General features: G+C 37.4%; 1 protein-coding gene across 1 annotated transcript in view; it reads right to left on the bottom strand.

Moving 5' to 3' along the window:
- Window positions 1-1,876: 1,876 nt before the first annotated feature.
- Window positions 1,877-20,269, bottom strand: part of LOC139708992 (neogenin-like) — a 68,124-nt gene continuing 49,731 nt past the window's right edge. Inside the window, exon 3 of the mRNA XM_071620961.1 lies at window positions 1,877-2,196. Within this exon, the coding sequence (XP_071477062.1) occupies window positions 1,877-2,196 (320 nt within the window). The remainder of the gene's footprint in view (window positions 2,197-20,269) is intronic.

Genomic DNA, 20,269 nt, shown 5'->3' with positions numbered 1-20,269 from the left:
TACATTTTATTTGCTTTTCATTGCATTGTACTCATTGCAAACAGTCAGACACAGGCGAAGAAAACTGTGCGTCCCGCCAGGAGCATAAAACTAATATTTTGAGGTTATCAGCCCGAGCTGTGAGCGATTGTGCCCGTTACAATCGATTCTCGCAGTTTCTGTGAAAACTCGGTTTTAGTTGATACCGTCTGTGCAACAGCCACTCGCCACTGCTATTCAACATCTCTCCCCCACCCCCCACCCCCTTCCACCAAACCGCTCATAGTTTGCAGGCACAAACCGTTGTTGGTAGTAAAGGAGTCTGCGCTAAGACTACTACATGCACCACTGCCACTGTCCCATAGCCCCTGTATTGTAGCTTCACGTCAAACATTTGAAACCAGTTAACTGAAAATACAAATGGACATTATGGACATGGACTGGACATATTAAATAGAAGTTCACTCGTGGTTCCATCTTTCAAATCAGCGACGACTCCTGCAACAGACCCACATATATGTGACCGTGCATCACAAAACAAACAAAAAGTCGCAACCTTGATTTTACGTTAAGACTCAAGAACAGTGAAACGGGTAAACCTAGTCAATTTTGAGTTTTCCACAATTTCTGAAAGAGATATTCTTCTTTTACATAATTCTTGAGTTTTGGGATCATAAATTTAGTGTGAAAGTGGGTTTTCAGAAGTTGTTCTACAACCTCTTTTTTGGTACCGTATATAGCTGCCAAATTTGGCAGCATTTGGCCCAGTTTGCTTTTACACTGAGAAAAAAAGACCACCTCCAGAGCGTGGCCAAATGCGAGGCCAATTTTGGCCCTGCATTTGGCCTTTTGCGCGTTTACACTGAAATGAAGGCCGGGCTCGGCCGCGGCCGAACCCGGCCTTTTCGCTCACTGTAAGCGAGGTCTTAAAGAGAAAGTCAGGCGATTTTCATTATGTCTTATCATGAAGTATATAAACATCTGTGGCATCTATTGTGGTCCTTAATGAACAGAGAAACCAATACTCTGAAAAAAAAATACACTGATCCAGGATGATTACATGGAGCCTCACATACTACAGATTATTATGAACCAATGTAATGTCATGATAATATCGCTTCCTTTAAAAGTTCAGCCGTTTAGAATTCATGCATGCTTTCTTCTTCTGCTCTCTTGAGCCCCCACACACGCATTCTGTTGTTGATTCTATCGCATCCTCGTCCCCTATTGTTAATTTTGGTTTGTTATAAAGTTTGGCTACACTCTTATTCCTTTTCCCAATCACTACAGATTCTGATACTCGGTATCCAGTATAACCAATCTTTATTTGCTCAAATGTAAATCTCAAAAAAAATATATATATATCACCGAGAAATAATATAACTTCTTTTCATAAAAAAAAAATCACACACACACACACACACACACACGCATAAACACACATTTTGTTTAAAAGGTATTAAACACAACAACAAAACACTTTCTTTGGCTCCTTCTAAAGATTATTCTCTTCGAAGGAGAAGAGGGAACTGGTTAAATTTTAAGGTAAAGGCAACGTATGAAGTGTTTTTTCTCTTTTTTTTTTGTTAGTACAGTGTTTATCATTGAAAGTTGAATCACTGGGAACTAGAGCAGAGAATGGATTGTAAACTATGTTTCCCCTCCCCCGCCCTCCACCCCCCCCCCCCCCACCCCCAAAAAAAAAATGAAAAAAAAAATATATATATATTCCTCATTAATCACTGCTGCACCTAAATGATAATATCCTGATATATTACCCTGTCCCAAGTTCTTTACCTGACACGTCAACATTATAAACCATTTCTTCTGTATTTATGCCAGAATAAATGTATTCAACTGTTATTTTCCTCTTTAAAATCATCCCGTTGAACAACGATTACTTACAGCTAACCGTCATAAGAGTGGAATTCTCGACAATCTGAAAAACCTCTAGCTCCACTTGACAATAATAGCGTCCCTCGTCTGCCACCTCTAGGTCGGAGATGACTAGGCTGAAGTCCTTGTCGATGTTGAATCGTTTCTCTTTGCTTTCAAATTTTCCATCGAAAAATTCAGCCTTGGTAGTCCACAGCTCCTGATCCGAGGTGCTCTCCTTGATCCAGGACAGAGCCAAGGGCTCCTCCTGTATGTCGCATTGCAGTCGGATGTCTTCCCCTTTCCACCCCTGAACGTTGGGGGCAGTGCCTACGACTGAGGCTATGGGACAGAAATGCAAGCAATGTAAGCCCATGTCACGATTCCATAGAGGTCAATATTTAATTACATTCAATTTAGTTTGTTCTTGTATTCTGTATTAAATACAATGACATGAAAGAATGCCACAATATGTCGTGAATTATATGAATCCAATAATATATTAGTACACATCATTGCGTATGTCCTACGATTGTGTAGTAAAGAAAACATGGTCAGTGTAAAACGCTTCCAAATGAAGAGTACACTGTACGAAAAGTAACACTTCGATTTATTAAAGAAAAAACAATAAATTCGAAATGGAGGGACCATATTCTTAAGGAGAGATTCAATATAGGGTGTTTAGAACTCCATAGTTCGGCTTTCGGAGACACGTCCCACGCCGGATAAGGTTTCGACAAAAACAAAAGAAAAAAAATTCTATGTTCATCTCTATGCCGTCATTAACTATTATAATTATTAAAGGTGAATAGCAATGCAGACGGTGCACGGTTCTGTGAGGAGTGCGTTGTGCAGTGATGTTGACCATGTCCAGTACACTGCTGTACATGTATTATTTAACACTGCATATTATATTAATAACATTTATACAACCTTGTTATAATATCATAACCTTTAAGCTCGTAGCGTTTCGGGAATGTTTTGTCCACGCGTGCACGCTCCATTGTTGTTGCTACAATAAATACGCTCGCTATGCAATGTACGCTCTTTGGCTTTTACTATCCGCGCTTTTCTAAGGCTGTTCGACATGTTCGACAGCGGAAGTGAAACAAAAAGTGAACAGCAACGCTAACCTCCAACGTAAAAACAGGTACATGGCGATCATGGTTTAAACCCATCAGAGTAGCAAATCGCCACACAAATCATGGCCGGCGCAGCCGTGGGGGCCGTGGGGGCTCGGGCCCCCACACTTTTTGTGCACCATACAAAGGAATACATAAGGTGTCATCACTTTGGGCCCCCACACTTTTTTTAACCTGGAAGTACTTAAGTGGCACTAAAATAGAAATAGATAGGGATCTTGAAGTATGGCGGCGGTAAGGTAATGTTTTTTTCTCTGAAGACCTTTTTTCTATTTTTTTTTTTTTTTTTTTTGCTTGTCAGCTGAAGAAACCCGGTAGTGGACGGGTGGAGATGAGCTGAGGACATTTTTTTTTTTTTTTTTTTTTTTTTTTTGCTTGTTAGGTCATGTAACTCGGAAGTGGACCCCCACACTTTTGAAAACACTGCGCCGGCCCTGCAAATGGTGCAACATACGATCGGAAACTCACATTTCAATTGAAGCAAAATGACATAATCTTGTAAAAATTGAGGGATATGAGGTAAACGTTTCTTAGGTGGGAGGTGTATTCTATTCGTAATTATGCAAATTAGAATGAAATTAGTACTGATATGTGCAAATAAATAAATAAAGATATATATTAGAACAGGAAGAGTAATTTCTACATTTTTTTTAAGGCAAGTCAAATATTATGTGGACTTCAAAGTTTAGAGGGTTAGATGAAAAATAGAATTGAAAAATAGAATAAAAATAGAAAGTGTTATCAAAATAAATGCAAATATTGTAATTGCATACAAATCATGTGTAGGCTTCCTGAGTTTTATATACGTGCAAGTCATCCATTAGCCTACACACCCAGGTCGGATTTTTTTTTTTTGCAAATCCACTAAAAAGGCACTGGTGGATTTTTGTTTTGTTTTGCTGTTTGTTTTTGTTTTTATTTGTGTTGAACTCAAGTTTTGAACCCGACTCTTAACCACAATTGCGTCCAATTTGCGGGGGAAAAAATGCGGTTCTTATTCAAGTGAAAGATCTTGAACACCTAATTTGCATAATACAAACAAAATAGCTGCAATATTGCCGTAAAAGTGTTACTTAACGTTAAAATATTTCCTAGTACATCGATAAACGTGCACAACAAAACGAATTGATGAAAACTCTCTATACGCTGATCTGCCCCGGTTATGACTCACCTTTTTTTATGAGGAGGGGTGGAAAATGCATTGGTCAATGGCATTTTTGTTTATTATTATGAAACATACCGTTGCAATATGCCAATCTGTAGCATCAGCACAGAAACTATGTTTCCCAGTGCATGTATTTTTCAAAAGCATGGTAATCATGCCACACACTGTTATGTGTATTATTATGTTAATGGTTTGTAACACACACGTGAGTAACTCAAGTGTTATGCAAATAACTTCCGGTTGTATTGATTACATAGCATATTATATTCACACATATCGCAAACATTAGTCTATAAGTCGAAGTATATGTGGTTTTATTCTATTTTCTCGTCAGGCATTTTGTTTTGTTGTTTTTTTGTTTCACGTCGAAGGAAAATACCTTTCATTTCACAATAAAAGAATTATATATATATATATATATATATATATATATTAGGGAAGGATCTATTGGAAAGTAAAGATTGTAGAATGATCGCGGTCAGATAGGCAAAATATCGAAAAGTTTAAGATCTCGATCTTTAACCTGTTCCCTAAGCAATTTTTTTGAGTGTCTCGAGGACGTTATATGACTTATGTTGGTCTCCCGATAGTAGCAACATCGTAAGTCATTCCCTCTTCCAGCAAACCAATTTTATCATTCCAATTCCCAGCCTATCTGCCCCTGTGCACTCTCAAGCACTCGCACGCACATTCACCACCTTCACACATCAGAGTTTATTTTCCCCTGCTATCCTCGCAGCAGAATTTGTATTGTTTACCAATTTACCTACCTACCTTTTCCTCGGGCCGGCCATCTTTTCAAGCAATGCTTACAATGGCGGCCCTCTGCATTATCATTTCCTAAATATAATATTGTTATTGTAATCCCAGCTGCATAGACATGCATACTGTAATATCATTAATTTCCTTTTATATCATTGCTTATGCAAGTCAAACGACTCTGTTTCAAATATACTTTGTATATTTCCCATGTTCACGATTATTCAGTTTATGTACAATGTATATTGATTTGCAGAAAATAAAGTATCTATCAAACAAACGTTCCTCAGTTATGTTTGTGCGCATCCTAGCTGCGCAGGTTGGTCAGTGACATAACAAAGAGCGTAGAAGCGCGCTCACGAGTGATGACTTGAGCTACTTGGCTAGCTGAACTGAACAGCTGGAACCTGCTAGTAGATCGAGCTAGCCTACGTACGTATACCCGACAGCTCTCCACCGCGGTCGCGCTGGGTGGCCTCCCTCGGCTCGCGTGCAGGCTGCACGCGTTACAATGATATATGTACGTACTACGCCAAGTTCAGCTGTCCGATCCGCATATACATGGTAATAGTATAACACAACATTGATCGACGGAATCGGGAAGCTTAGAAGTGCAACTGAGCTGTTTCCATTTTCAATCCATAGATCTGTTTCGTGACATGCAGTTCATCATCTGTTCATCAACATAGTAATGTCGAGTGCTAAGGTACCTAGTATAGGCCCTATAGTCGGGGACTTCTAGTCTATTCGACTAGGTGTTAAGATAGACAACAACTACAACAACAAACATATTGCACACATTTCATCTTTGGGTTTAATTACTGTCACTTTCTGTTGATCATTACAATTCTAGATATTGAGATCAAGTCCATACTTCAAGTTTGTCTAGTGGACACATTAATGATAGATCTCCCCCAGGTGTGATACATATCATAGAAATGACATCCTCAGCAAGTGGGCCTCTATTCTATATCTTTAAGGACCAGTGTTTCACGGTGGTTTGTAGAAACCAATGAATACTCATAAGGAATCACGTTATATACAGATTCGTAGAAGAGGGAAATGGTCGCATTTTTTTGCCTTTCATTATTTACTTTATGAAGTATATAGGTTTTGAATATCCATATTGTCACTTTACTTTTGCCCAAGAATTCATATATTGATCTTTTCATGGAGGACCTGGGTTTTCCACCACATTGCGAACATGAAGTTACTTTTGTTCCCTTGAGAGATAGCATCAATCCGATAGCTACCTTAAAGAGGCCTGTTTCCGTAGATACTGAGTTGCGCGTTTCTGCCAGGCTGATACTGACAGTTACTCTAGCAGAATAATAATAAAGCAAGTGATCAAGGACTCACAATCATCATGGATGCTGCTTGAACGAGAAGAAAACTAAAGGATTCCGAGAACATGGTTGTTATCAGTCATCTTCAGAATGAACTTATAAAATCAAGCTCGTATAGCACAAAAAGAGTTTCACCCATTTAACAGACAAAAGTAATCTGAAGGCTTACGGAAGCAGTTCAACGACAATACACCTGTATAAAAAAGGAATAAAAAAGGAAAAAAATGCTCACTGTGCATGACCTGGGCCCCGTTTCATAAAAATTGATATCAATGACAAGTTGCCTTAGTTGTTGTAAGCTACTGAAATCCTGCATCTGATTGTCTAAGAGCAAATTTATCACAGAAATGTTGCAGTTGTCACTGAAAAACGGGCATAAATTGGTCTAGGGTACACTACCTGAACTTTACCTGTTCCATAGAAATCCAGATGAAGGCTTAACTTCCAACATTTTCACATCTCTATTTGCACCAAACAGTTTTTGTTAAAAATCAAACGTTCAGATTCAGATAAGTGTCACTTCTATGAGGAAGAACCAGAAGCGCTCATTCATTTCTTTTAAGATTGTATAAAGGTCCGTCCTCTTTGGAGCAAACTGTCTGACTTAATCAAGCAACAGGAGACCCCTTGTAGACAGTTTTTGGAATTGATATCAACTCTCGCAAAGATGTGTGTATACATTTTCAATTTTTAATTTTGAAATTCTATATTTATAGATCAAAGTTTCAAGATTCCTCTCTTTTTTTAACTTGGTTAAATTGAAACGTTATGTAGAGTACAAAATTGCCGAAGGGAAGTGTAAGATTCACACTCACCTGAAGAAATAGTACATTGTTCTCTGATCAACTTTTGAAAAATGTAATAATGTAACTTTTCCATCTGGATTAACTTTATCCACAAATGTATCTTGGAGTTATATAGTTTGTGTTTTGTTATGCATTGTTGAAAAAATTTTCAGTAAAGACATTACAAAAGTTTTATGGACGGGACCCTGATCTTTCTTCACCAGTAGACAATGGATGGGAACGTTTGATTTGGCCTACAGCCTCTACTGATGTCTCTAGCTCCAATCCTGCCAAGTTGCCTTGAGATGATTTCATGCGCATGCGAAAGCAATGCAGAACGTTCCGATGCAAATGTCACAAATCAGGACTACAATGTACAGCAATTGCTGCATGTCGACAACGATCTGATAATGCACACCTTGCATGAATGTAGATTGATTCAGCTCAATTGAGAAATATTATATATATTCAGATTATGTTTCTTCAACAGCAAAATTATAGAGGTGATAAAGGTCCCGTTTACCTTTTGAGAAGAGATTTAAACTAGAAATGTCGCTATGGCGATTGATGCCTCCGCCATAATGCATGATTCTCCCAATAGGCGTATAGTCTAATGTCTTCACAATGTTTGATCCATGACAGTTTCACATAACTGCAAAATATTGAAATGACAGGTTTGTCATAAATGTCTTGAACTGGGTTTGCTATAATTTTCTAAGAGTGCAGGTACACATATTTGGGGAATTTGGGGGAAGTTTACGCATTGAGTAATTTCCAAGGTATGAAGAGAGTGTGATGACGGTACAAAATTGATTTGTTATTATTATTATTTTTTTTTTTGGGGGGGGCATTGAAACCTGGCCTTTGACCCTTAACATTTGACCTTTGACCTTCTGGCTGGAAATTTCCCCAGAGAATCTCCATTAGGTAATGCATGTATTAAATTTTGAAACTAATAATGCAAGTATTGCATATACTAGTATATAAGGGAAATAGTAAAATTTTGAGGAGTTGACCTTGACCTTTGACCCATGACCCTTAAATTCCCTAGATAATCCCTGCCAGACAGTACATGCGTATGTACCAAGTTCCACGAAGATACATTGAACCATTTGCGAGAAAAGTGATATTGCAACATTTTCACCTAACCTTTGACCTTCTGACCTTTGACTTTATGACATGAAACTCTCTCTCTGGAGAATCTTTACGCAGTAGTACATGTCCACACCAAGTTTCAAGAAAATACCTTAGGGCATTGCATAGATATGGGGGAAATTGCAATATTTGCAGCATTTGACCTTGACCTTTTAACCTTCGACCTCTTGCCAATGTCACTAAAATCTACTCAACTAATTGTCCCATCATACATCATCCTTGAACCAAGTTTGGTGAAAGCTGCTTCATCCAGTTTTGAGTTATCACGTAAACAGATAAATTTCAGGATTTGACCTTGATCTTTGACCTTTGACCTCTGTTCGATTTCACTGAAAAACTAATCAAGTAATTGTCCCATCATACATCATCCTCCAACAAAGTTTGGTGAAATTTGCGCCATCCAGTTTTGAGTTATCGCGTAAACGGATACAATTTCATGATTTGACCTTGACCTTTGACCTTTGACCTTTAGCCGATTTCACCAAAATCTAATCAAATAATTGCCCTATCATACTTCATACTTGGACCAAGTTTGGTAAAATTCCAGTAAATATTACTGAAGTAAACGAAAAGCGTAAACGAAAGCGGACGGAGGTACGTACGGACGGACGGACGGACGGACGTACGGACGGACGGACAACCCGAATACATAATGCCTCCGGCACCACTTCGTGGCGGAGGCATAAAAATGTTCATGATATCATCTTTGAAGCATAATGAGTAGATCAGATTTATCACAAAACAACGTACTATATAAACTTTTTTGCAACAAAGAATAAAACATAAAGAGATATCCAAATTTTTCTCATTAAACCATTACTGTAGAAGGTTAATCTGGAAACATTTTCAATATAAGTTTTGTCTACATTTTGTATATTTAACAATACTTAAAATCGATTATTATACTGGTTTAAATTTGTGCATTGGTTGTTTTTATCCCGAACTCACATTTTAGAACAATTTTGAAGCACTAATGCCACGCTTTTGTTTCATCTGCAAATGGTAAAAGATGCCTTTAATGACTGAAGTATTACAACGTCATCCCTCGTTTCTGCTTTACAGATTCCAGGGTTTTTCTTACATTTGTGCTTGTTGTTGTTTTTTTTTTATTCTGGCTTGAGCCTAATGACAGAGTGGGTGAAGAAATGGATGAAAAAAAAAACATATGTTCGCAGACGAGATTTATGAAAGTTGCCACTTGATTTTACATTCACTTGCAGATTGAAGATAATTACTTACAAACTTATCCAATGAATTCGACAAAGTACAGGGAAAGATACAGTGACCTTGCACTAACCGATAGAGCAATGGACAGTGATGTGATTGCCCGATTACTTTTCCCTTTTGTTGCACTTTGATAGCAATACTTTGTTTTGGTTGAAGAAATGCGTCGAAAATGGGCAATTATTTGTATAATTTATTATGCACTGGATATTATACAGTTGTGTTGTTTGGTAGTTGCAGTTCATTTTTGTATCTCTATATCACACCATGAATCATGAAGAGGTCTTGATGTATAACTGTTACGAAACAGATTCATATATTGCGGCAGTGCGTCGTAAAATCTCGAAACCTACGGACTCTTGAGTACCAAATTTGATGACATATTTCCATAAATGTTATTAAGTTCCTCTTAATTGATTGATCCAGAACTTTATTTACCTAGACTCTGACGACACTATAATGTGCACCTTGTTTTCCCGATAAGTTACCTGTTATTTTTTTTTTCAATACGCCAAGGTAATTGTACATTTTGATAGCTAGACTTTGTTTGAGTGAAAATATGCATAGAAGTGGCAAATCATTTGCATACATCATTTGCATTAATAATCTTAGATTATTAAGATGTTTTAATAGCTTTTATTTGTCTTGTATCTGATTATTACACCAGGAATCATCAACTTGGGTCTTGATATGATAACTATAATGATTCAGATTTAAATTTCGCGGCAATGTTTTGTGGAATCTTGAAGCCTGCCGCTTCTATAGACTCTGGCATACCATTTTCCATACGTAATTAAAGATATGGTTATTATTGGTTTTTATTTTCCGAATTGGTTTATTCCATGCAGTACTTAGTTTTCCTCGGACTCTGATGACACCAAGTACTCTTGTTTGACGGATACCTTACATATTTTCACAACGCCAAGGTACAGTTTGATAGCAAGATTTTGTTATAAGGGGAAAATATGTTGAGAAAATGGCCAACTTTTTGCATAATATTTATGCAAATAAGATGCCTGTGTTATATCAATAGCTGAAATTGGTTCTTGTATCTCTTTATCATACTAGAAATCGTGAAGCGGTCTTGATACAATGACAACTATTTTCAGGATTGTGATTCAGATTTATGTATTGCGCCAATGCATTGTATAATCTATAGTAGAAACCTGCCAGTTCTGTATCCCCTTGTTTGTGAATTTGCATATTGATATTTGCATATATAGTATTCAGTTCTTCAATATCTTTTTTTTACGTTTTGTGTGACATTTATGGATGTTAAAATTTTAATTCCTACAAAAAAACCTGATAAATGATATCAAATGACGTGTTATGAAGTCAGGCACCTCGGCCATGCGCTCTATAGAGGTCAGACGTCAATCGGTATAGTGTGGTTTCCAGGCCATCTGACCTGTAAACTACTTTGTCTTCAAGAGTAATATTGCTCTCTAACAAAGTCAGAAGCAACAGGTTAATGGACGGTCAGCAAAGGCAAAGGTGGATGGCAGATGGAGCATTATGTGGAAAGGACTCCAGTTGTCAAGGGTTCTGTGAATTTGAAACGTTCAAACAGGGGGACGAGCCTCTTCTGAGACAACAACAACAACAGCAACAACAATTTCCCCAAATATGTACCAAACGTACATGAAAATGTCGCAAGAAGTACGCGAGCAGGTTCACGGATATGCCGTAAGGATATGGGAATAACTTCGCTGCGTTCATAGAATGTATTATGCGAGGTTATTCTCCCTACTGTCGGTATCTGTTTTAGGCTTGACCAAAAATTTGCAAACATTGCGCATACCTTGAGAAAGTCGAGTGTATATAATGTATGACCGTGCATCACAAAACGAACAAAAAGTCGCACCCCATGATTTTACGTGAGAACTCAAAGAAGGTGAAACGGGTCAACCATTTTAATATTGGGTTTGTTATATTTTCTGAGAGAACTGCCCTTCTTCTCCATTATTCTTAAGTTTGGGATCATAAAATGAAATACAGAAGGAATTTTCAGAATTTTTTCTACAACTTTTTTTCTTGGTAGAGTAGTGACATCAAGTATATCTTTAATGATTATTATTCATTTCATGATAAAGTTTTGAACACTCTCCACTTTCAAGTCTACTAACTTCTAAAATGATTGCCTTGAAAGATGCCATAATCATGGACAGAATGTGTTAATAGAGGATATTTAATATCAGCCTTATCTGATCATCTCTTCATTGTTGTTGCTCCGGTGGTTTACACCATGTTTTTTTTTTTTGTGTGTGTGTGTGTGTGTGTTCCATTTATTGCACATCAAGCACGTTTTGGTGAAGATTAGGCGCTTCAATAGACCTTGTACTTCAGAGCCTCTTTTCTCGTTTAGGAGACTCCATTTCAATTGAGTTATACATCATTTTAAAGCTTAGAGTTTGCTCTTTAAGAATATGCCCTTTTAATAACTAAAAATCTCTGTCTGGCGACTTTTTGTTGGTTTTGTGAGGCAGGGTCACATGTGTCGAATCTTTTAATACATCTTCAACCACAAATCACGAGAAATTCTCGACCCGCGATGCCGAAAACGTTCCTAAGATACATCATTTTTATATCATTTTGTTATTACTTTCCCCGCCGAACTCAAAAGGACACCCGCGAGCAGAAGACGACGCTTCCCAACCCCCGTGCCTTTTTGGCGATCTTTTGTAGACTAAATATTAAAATGCTGGACTTTGCTATACTTTCTTTGACATTGGCGTCTTTCGCAAATCATTGGCGTGCTCAGTGAAAACGGCCTTTTAGTGTTCACAAGCACATTGTTATGTTTGTATAGGAGGGCAATTCCACGATAACACCGTGACACTTTTGAGTATAATTTCACTCATCAAATGTAAATAACAAACAAAATGTAACACTTGAGAACAATTGTTTATTGTGTATCTATGCATATCATCTTGAGCAACTTTGAAAAGAAAAAAAAGAAAAATTGCTTTCGTAAATGAGTTATTCACAATCAATTACCACTGTAACACCGTGACGCAAAATGGACATGGGGTTTTGTGCACTTTGTTTACTGACAAAACTCTGCGAAGTTAATGAACATTTTGATAAGTGGATCTGTTCATTGGATGTACTAGAGACTCGATGATAATAACAAAGTGAAATTTTAGTAAAGAATCAATCGACAGGAAAATTATGACACAAATTATAAGTAAGTGCACAGTAACACCGTGACTGTAACACCGTGACCTCTGAAATGTGTGTAGAAAACCTATGGAGAATCTTGTTGTCTTATTACAACTCACAATGTTTCTTCCTTAGGCAGAATGAAATGATGATTCATGATGAATGTTTGACATCACAGTATAACATTTCAAGATAAAACAAAAAAAATATTGAAATCATAACAGATTAACAAAAACAACAAAATAAAGACAAACTTTGCACTGTAACGTCGTGACATGTCATATACGTTTGCACACGTTAAACTCAGGAACACTGCTCTTTCAGTAAAATATACTTTATCTTTTGAGACATAATTCCCTCTATCATCACTGAAAGCTTAATAGATATTTCTGAGTGAACTTTTAGGGTTTACAACTACTCATTAAAAGTCCAATTTGGATATTTAAAGATGACATACAAAATTTAAACTTTGATTTTAATAACTTTGGTCACAAAGCCAGGTGGACCCTCTTTTATAGCAATTTCCATAACAGTAAAAAAAATAATAGTTCAGCAGCTTGTGTGGTAGGCCTACAAAATGTACCACAATTATTCTTTTTCTAAGATGTACTGGGAGTGAACACATATAACAATTATTATAATGCAAGTTCTTATTCATACACATAAATAACTGCAGTGAGTGTGGCTCTTTTTATGGTGAAACTTGTAAGATTGCGCACAGCACCATGCACAGGAAAGTAGTATTCCAGTGAGATTAACTTTTGGCAGACACATTGATCTAGTATCAGCAGTCCTAAGTAATTCTTTAGGATACCAGGGAAGCTACAGCAAGACTTCAGACGGTTAATCATGTTAGGAACACACTGAAAAGTGTAATAAACGCACAGAGCACGACAAATGACCAGTCTGTGATACCTCTTGAATACTAACATCAGTTTGCATGCAAATTGTCAGTCCATGGTATTCACCATTAGACTATAAATTGAGTATATGAATATAAGAACGACCCAAGTCCATGGAGGATCATTTTGAGTAAACTAAAAAAAAAAATTCATATCTTTTTTTATTTGTCCAATAATATTCTATTTAACTGTGATGGGAAGGCAACATTGTATATACAAATTAGAACATATATTATTATGACAATTAACATTTACATTAATTGAGGAGAGGCCATTTTGTGTGATGGACTTGGGTCGTTCTTTGATTCATATGGACTTGGGTCGTTCTTTGATTCATATACATGATATTCTGCTATAGAGATGGGAGAAGGATGAGAGAGGGCGCTATTATATGAATGTAAGAATGACCCAAGTCCTTCATTCTTACATTAATATAAGATTTAACTCATTCATTTCAGGCACTTCCGGGGGTAATTAGGATTTATCATTTACACACAAGATGAGTCCATGCATAAGCTACAATTTCCCATGTCAAACTGAATTTGGCCAAAAATTGGACTTGGGTCGTTCTTATATTCATATACTCAATTAGCTGTTGAAAAGATATAAAAAAGAGGAATCTATGGCAGAATCCAACATCAACTTGTTCTTGAAAGACAGAACACTTTCTACAATTAAAAAATATATATAAATAAAAATGGACAAAAATTCTGAAGATTGCATACAACACTGTGTATAGCAATGACGACATGTACAGTATGTCTCCCGCCCCCGTTTTGTCAGAACCTTTGGCATTTGGATATGAAATGCTACAATATATAAAGTCGACAGTGTAGCCATAATTGCAGTTTGCAAAGTAAAGAAAGCATTGTGGACAGAAACTTTTTTTTTCTGCTATTTGAGTCTACAAGAGAAGAGTCAAACCATGTGATAAAAGGGTTTATGATAAAATAATATTTAAACAAAGGGTATTAAGTCAACTGAAACTGTTGCCTTAATTAAAAGTTAAAACCTACAGAAATGTTTGCTGTAGTTATAAATCTGATAGGTGGCACACTGCAGTGAGTGGACTGCTTCCATTTCAACCCTCCAAGTGCTCCGAGTGTTGATTGGCATATCAAACCCCACGGCATTAAAAACACAGTTCTAGATTTTTGGCACAGAAAGGGTTAAAATTGAATGATGCTGGCAACAAGTACAATTGATAATCTTTGTGGATATAGCTTGACCCATCTGTTATGAACAATCCTTGAAAACCTCTATCTTTTGACTAAATGTGACTGAGAAGTCAGATGGCCACTTCAACAGTTAATTATTGGTAATCTGGTATGTGTCCTGTGTTATTGCAATGCAAGTCACGGTGTTTAAGTTTACAGTCACGGTGTTACAGTTACTGTAACACCGTGACACATTCTAATCAGCTTTAATTAATTAACGAAATGAGTTACCATCATTTTAGTCCTTGTATATGGTAGCTATATGTGATCATGATTTGGGCTATCAAAATAATACCCTTTGTGTTTGTAATTTTTACATAATTCTAAAAACATCAGTTTTTACTGTAACACCGTGACATTATTGATGATCGTATTTGCGATGTTTGCTGAAGCATAACACATCGTATATCTTGCACTTTGGTGAATTTGTAATGATGTTATACCCTAAAACTCTGAAAACAAAGGCAAAGTTGTTACTTCCTTTTTCATTTTCTCATGCTACATCCATTTAACTTCACCATATTTTTCAAATATTTATCTCAAATTTAAAATATGCTGATTTTAAGCAGATATTTAGCAAAGTTAATTCTGTAATTTTATATTAAAGATGGTCAGATATGAAAAATTGAGTCCTTAAGTTTTCATTTCATACCAAAATGAATGAGAATTGACTCTTTTGAAAAATTTGATGGTCATGTCCACTTTATCGTGGAATTGCACAGGATCGTTTCCAACAATGTTCTGTGATTGATATATACCGTTCCTACCTATTGTAAATGCATCGATTTGCACAACACATGCTGGTTCAAAGTCCACTGGTTCAAAGATTTCCCACTATTTGTGACAGTGCACCTCAAAACGAACATAAAGTCGCACACAATGATTTTGCGTGAGGAATGAAAATAAGTGAAATGGGTCAACCTAGCCCAACTTGACTTTTTCATATTTTCTAAAAGAGCGGGTCTTCTTTTACATTATGCTAAAATTTGGTATCATAAAACGGGCAGCAAAGTGTGTTTTTTAGCAGTTTATCTCCAACATTTTTGGTAGAATAGTGTGATTAGGTGTGTCTTTAGAATCCCTTTTTCATTTCTGAAAAACCTTGTCCACACTCTTCACTTTCAACTCTTATAACTTTTGAAAGGATAATGCTACTGCTTTGAAAGTTGGCATTAATTATGGACAGAGTGTGTTAATGAGGCATGCTTAATTTCAGTTTAATTTGATAATCCCTTCATTGTTGTTACTCTGGTGGTTTACTTCCTGTCTTTTGTCCCATTCATCGCACAGCCAGCACGGTTTGGTAAAGATTAAGCGCTTGAATAGACATTGTACTTCAGAGCCTCCTTTCTCAGTTCACACTTTTCCTGAGTTTGTGCTTTCTTTCCAATATTTAGATAGGTTAGGAGAGTCCATTTGATTTGAGTTATACATCATTTTAAAGCTTAAAGTCTGCTCTTTCAGAATATAGTCTTAACTAAAAATTCATGTCTGGCGACTTTTTGTTTGTTTTGAGGTGCAGAGTCACATTTGAGCATTGGCATTTATAAATGCACGTGCAGCATTCCAATAATGGATTCAAAGGCAGAGAAGCGCACTGCTCAACGCAGAATGACGCCAATGCATGTGTGTAAATCTCACGCGAATTCTGTCATAAGCAGATGAACACATTAATGTACATTCACCATTGTAAAGAGCGTGTTTCTTCATTCTTCATGTTTTATTTTTTTTAAGGGGAAGGGAGTGGGGTGCAAAAGCCAACGTTCCCCACCCCAGTATCAGAAATGAAATTAATGTCAGGATATTCTTTATCTACCAAGTTATGCAATACATTCAGTGAAATCTAGCATTTACTCATTTCTACGAGTCGAAACAAACATGCTTGCTGTTTAATGATAGGTTAATGATATTTATGTTGGCTCTGTATTTTCCCCTCTTTGTAGGCACCTTTCAGAGATATTACATACTCTCAACTGATATGAAGGCGAGGTTCATACATCTAAGGATATACACTTACCTTCTGCAATATGGCCACAGCAAACAGAAGCGACCAGTGATAGTAGCTGAAGGAGGTCGTATCTACTCTCCATAGCAGGTCACTGAAGGCTGAAACACTTCGTGCAAAGCAAAGTAAATTGATAAGTTCTACTCTGATTGTATTATCCAACGAGCCCGTCAAATATATATATATATATATATATATATATATATATATATATATATTTCTGCAATGCTACTACACTAAGCGATTATGGCGGGCTACACATTTCTGCTCGCTCGTCGACGTCCCTTTATCTCGCATATTCTGATCAGACCTGGCAGCAAGTCCACGTTATTGCCATGCCCCATGCGCACACACGTGACAAAAGGCATGGTGTATATTGCGGCGGGCGCGAGACGGTCGCAATAGCATTTGTATAAGCTTGCAGACATGGACGCCGCAATAAAGGCGGGTTCTGCTGCCATCAGGTCCGATCAGTCTATGCATGGACCTAATATACTAGGTTTTACAAAAAAAGGAAAAAAAAAAACATTTCCCACTTTTGATCCTCAATAATTCATAAACCATACATTAGATAACACTGTCATTGGTAAGAGTAACAGCTTAAAAGTGTACAATTTAGTTGGAGGTGATTTGAATATGAGAGCATGGATCAGTTTCTTTAAAATAAATGATTAAGTTCGAGATTTTGGTCAAATTTTAACCCTCTGTACAACATTGAACTTTACACAAGAACCAATTATGTGTATGTGAGTGTGTGCTTACAATGACCCTGGCGATGACATGAATGCCACAAAAACAACCTTTTCAGAGCTCTGCTGACTAGGCTTTGAAATCTTGCTCCAATGCACATGAATGATGTACTATGGGCCAGTCACAAATCAGTTGCGATGCGTGGGCGATGGGTAAAACCCGGGAAATTAAAAAAAAAAAAATCTTGAGACAGATCTCACGATTTTGCACCCGTCGGAGGCGCTCTCCGGACGCCCGCGGCTTGTCGCAGATTTTTTAGGCATCGCCACACCCGTCGCGGTCCCTAACTTTGAACTTAAAGTTGCAAGATTGCTCGCAAGATTTTTCACTCATTTTTGGCATCCCAGACACAATATCCGATGACCTACGATGCCCTCCGATTAATCGGAGGCGTCCTCCGAATAATCTGAGACTAGTCGCAAGATTCTGTGTGGGATTGGAAATTCAGGTTGAGATTCAATATCTGCGAGTAGTCTCCGGCGCCCTCCGACTGAATCGGAGGCGCCCTGCGACGATTCGTACGTTTTCTGTGATCGTCTCCGACGATTCGTACGGTGGAATCGTAGTAAATCGCCGTGTATATAAGGGCGCCCCCGACATTGTGACTGGGCCATTAATAATTCATGATAGATTGCCCTGGGCACGCACTGCCAGTCTGAATTCATGGGAATTAGTAAAATGCACGCACATGAAAAAGATAAGCACATGTGTTCATGTTCTTGCATACATTTCAGGATGAATAAAAACTAGCTTTGATAGTAGAATTTCTCATGAATATGTACAAGAACATTCCAATCCTGGCAGTTATGGTTCAGGACCATTGTCAGGATGTCTACCACACACTCCAAGTGCATTAGGTCCATGGTCTATGACATACCGGTGACATCAATATTTCAGGGCAGAATGCACCCGCTTCTACTTGGGTTGAGATATTTTTGAGGAATGAAAACGAAATTATGAAAATGCCAGGCCGGCGCCACGTTTTAAAGGGGTTAGTGCAGTTATATTTCCGATTCAAAAAAAAAAAAAAAAAAAAAAAAAAAAAAACGATCTGGTAAAACTTAATCGGCAAAGCTTAACCACATTTTATTTTTTTCTCGTGCAATTTCTGGGGATAAAAAAGTTTGTGTGTGTGTGTGTGTGTGTTCGTGTGCGGGGGGGGGGGGGGGGGGATATGGTTACACCCTGTTGCCCGAATTCACGAAGGTGGTGCAATCTTGTCCATGGTTTAAACCATGGACAAAGACCGTATTTTTTATGGGGAGCCAAGTGTCGCATGGCCTATTTCGTTACGAGATCAGTCATTTTGTCGACGAAACAAACAAATGTTGACGGATTTTGCATATCTTTAAAGATGGCTTGCCTCCCTATTTGGGCTCATCCGTGTAGTCATTAAAGGGACCGACAGATCGAGATGAGGAATCAGCTTGTAAAGTTTTGCGAGATATTTAGAAACCACTTTATGAAATGAACTTTATCTCATTATCTCACTAGAAAAACAAAAACAAATGTAAACTTGAATCTTCACCTCAACCAGTACTGTGCAGTCCCTATTTATAACCACGTAATTCTTCAGTGTGCGTGTGTGGGTATATGTGTGTGTGGGGGGGGGGGGCAGATCAAGAGGGGGCGCGCCCGCCTCACCCTCCCCCCACTATTCCGTTCAACAAAAATAAAAATAAAAAAATAAAATGAAACCCGGAAACGGCACCAGAAGTATCATTTGCGCCCCAATCCCTCTTTACAGAATTCCTAGATCCGCCCCTGGGTGGGTGTGAGTGTAATTTGTTTATGCTTTAAGTTATGCGTAACCTGCCTATGAGAGACTTGTTCATACATCACTTCTTGGGCACTTTAATGCTGCTTTAGTAAGAAACTTGTACAGATTTTTTTTCACTCTCTACCAAGTCAGGAGTATGGACGGAATGTGTGTGTGTGTGTGTGTGTGTGTGTGTTTGTGTGTGTGCGTGTGCTATGTGTGGAGGGGATTAGGGTTGTAGGTAGATGGAGTAAATATGCATAGAAAGAGTTGGAGATTGGTGGTTAGGGTGGATTAAGGGACATTGGTTATGATTTTGATGTTTAAAAAGATATTTCGTTTGATCAATTGAAGTCTACATGCTTTATAATATTTTCGTTTACTGCAGGTTTTCATGTGATACTATACCCTTTCATTCATTTGTTCAATTTGTACGACTTAGCAGAAGTTATTTTTTCAGTTTGATTATGTTGTTTTAGTTGAATGTTTGCATTCGTTTCATTATGAAAACGATGGTTATTTTCTACTTGTGTATTTCCTCCAATTTGCTACTAAGTATGACATGTATTCTGCTGATTTACTTTTTTTCTCTCTCTCTGTCTCTTTGGCAATTGTTACAAATGTGTTCTGCTTATTCATTGTATATAATTTTCTTTACTTATTTGATGGAACTGCAAATAAATTGAGCTTTGAACTTTGAGCTTTACGAACCGATAGTACATGAGCTCGATGTTGTTGTTGGGTTTTTTTTCGAAATTGCTCATGAATCTTATCCGTTTTTTATTCTGTTTTAACACCATAAAGAATTTTCAGCAAACTTGACAGATTGCATTTCTATGGTGATGATATGATCTTCTTTGGTGTGTATTTCTAAGTGGTCTTCGCCACCCCCATTTTTATTATTTTTTTTATTTTTATTTTTTTTTGTCGGGGGAGAGAGTGATGCAATAATTATGCACATACCCAAACATAATTATACGCATTAGAAGAAATTAAGCATGGTATAGGTTCACAGACATCACGGCAAAAGAAGAGAAAAAAAAA

This window comes from Diadema antillarum, unplaced genomic scaffold (genome assembly GCF_040938485.1).
Source record: "Diadema antillarum isolate AM-2024a unplaced genomic scaffold, OU_Dant_1.0 seq00001394_RagTag, whole genome shotgun sequence".
In the NCBI taxonomy this organism is placed as follows: domain Eukaryota; kingdom Metazoa; phylum Echinodermata; class Echinoidea; order Diadematoida; family Diadematidae; genus Diadema; species Diadema antillarum.
The sequence above is the reverse complement of the archived record's forward strand: the minus strand, read 5'-3'. Positions and strand labels throughout refer to the sequence as shown.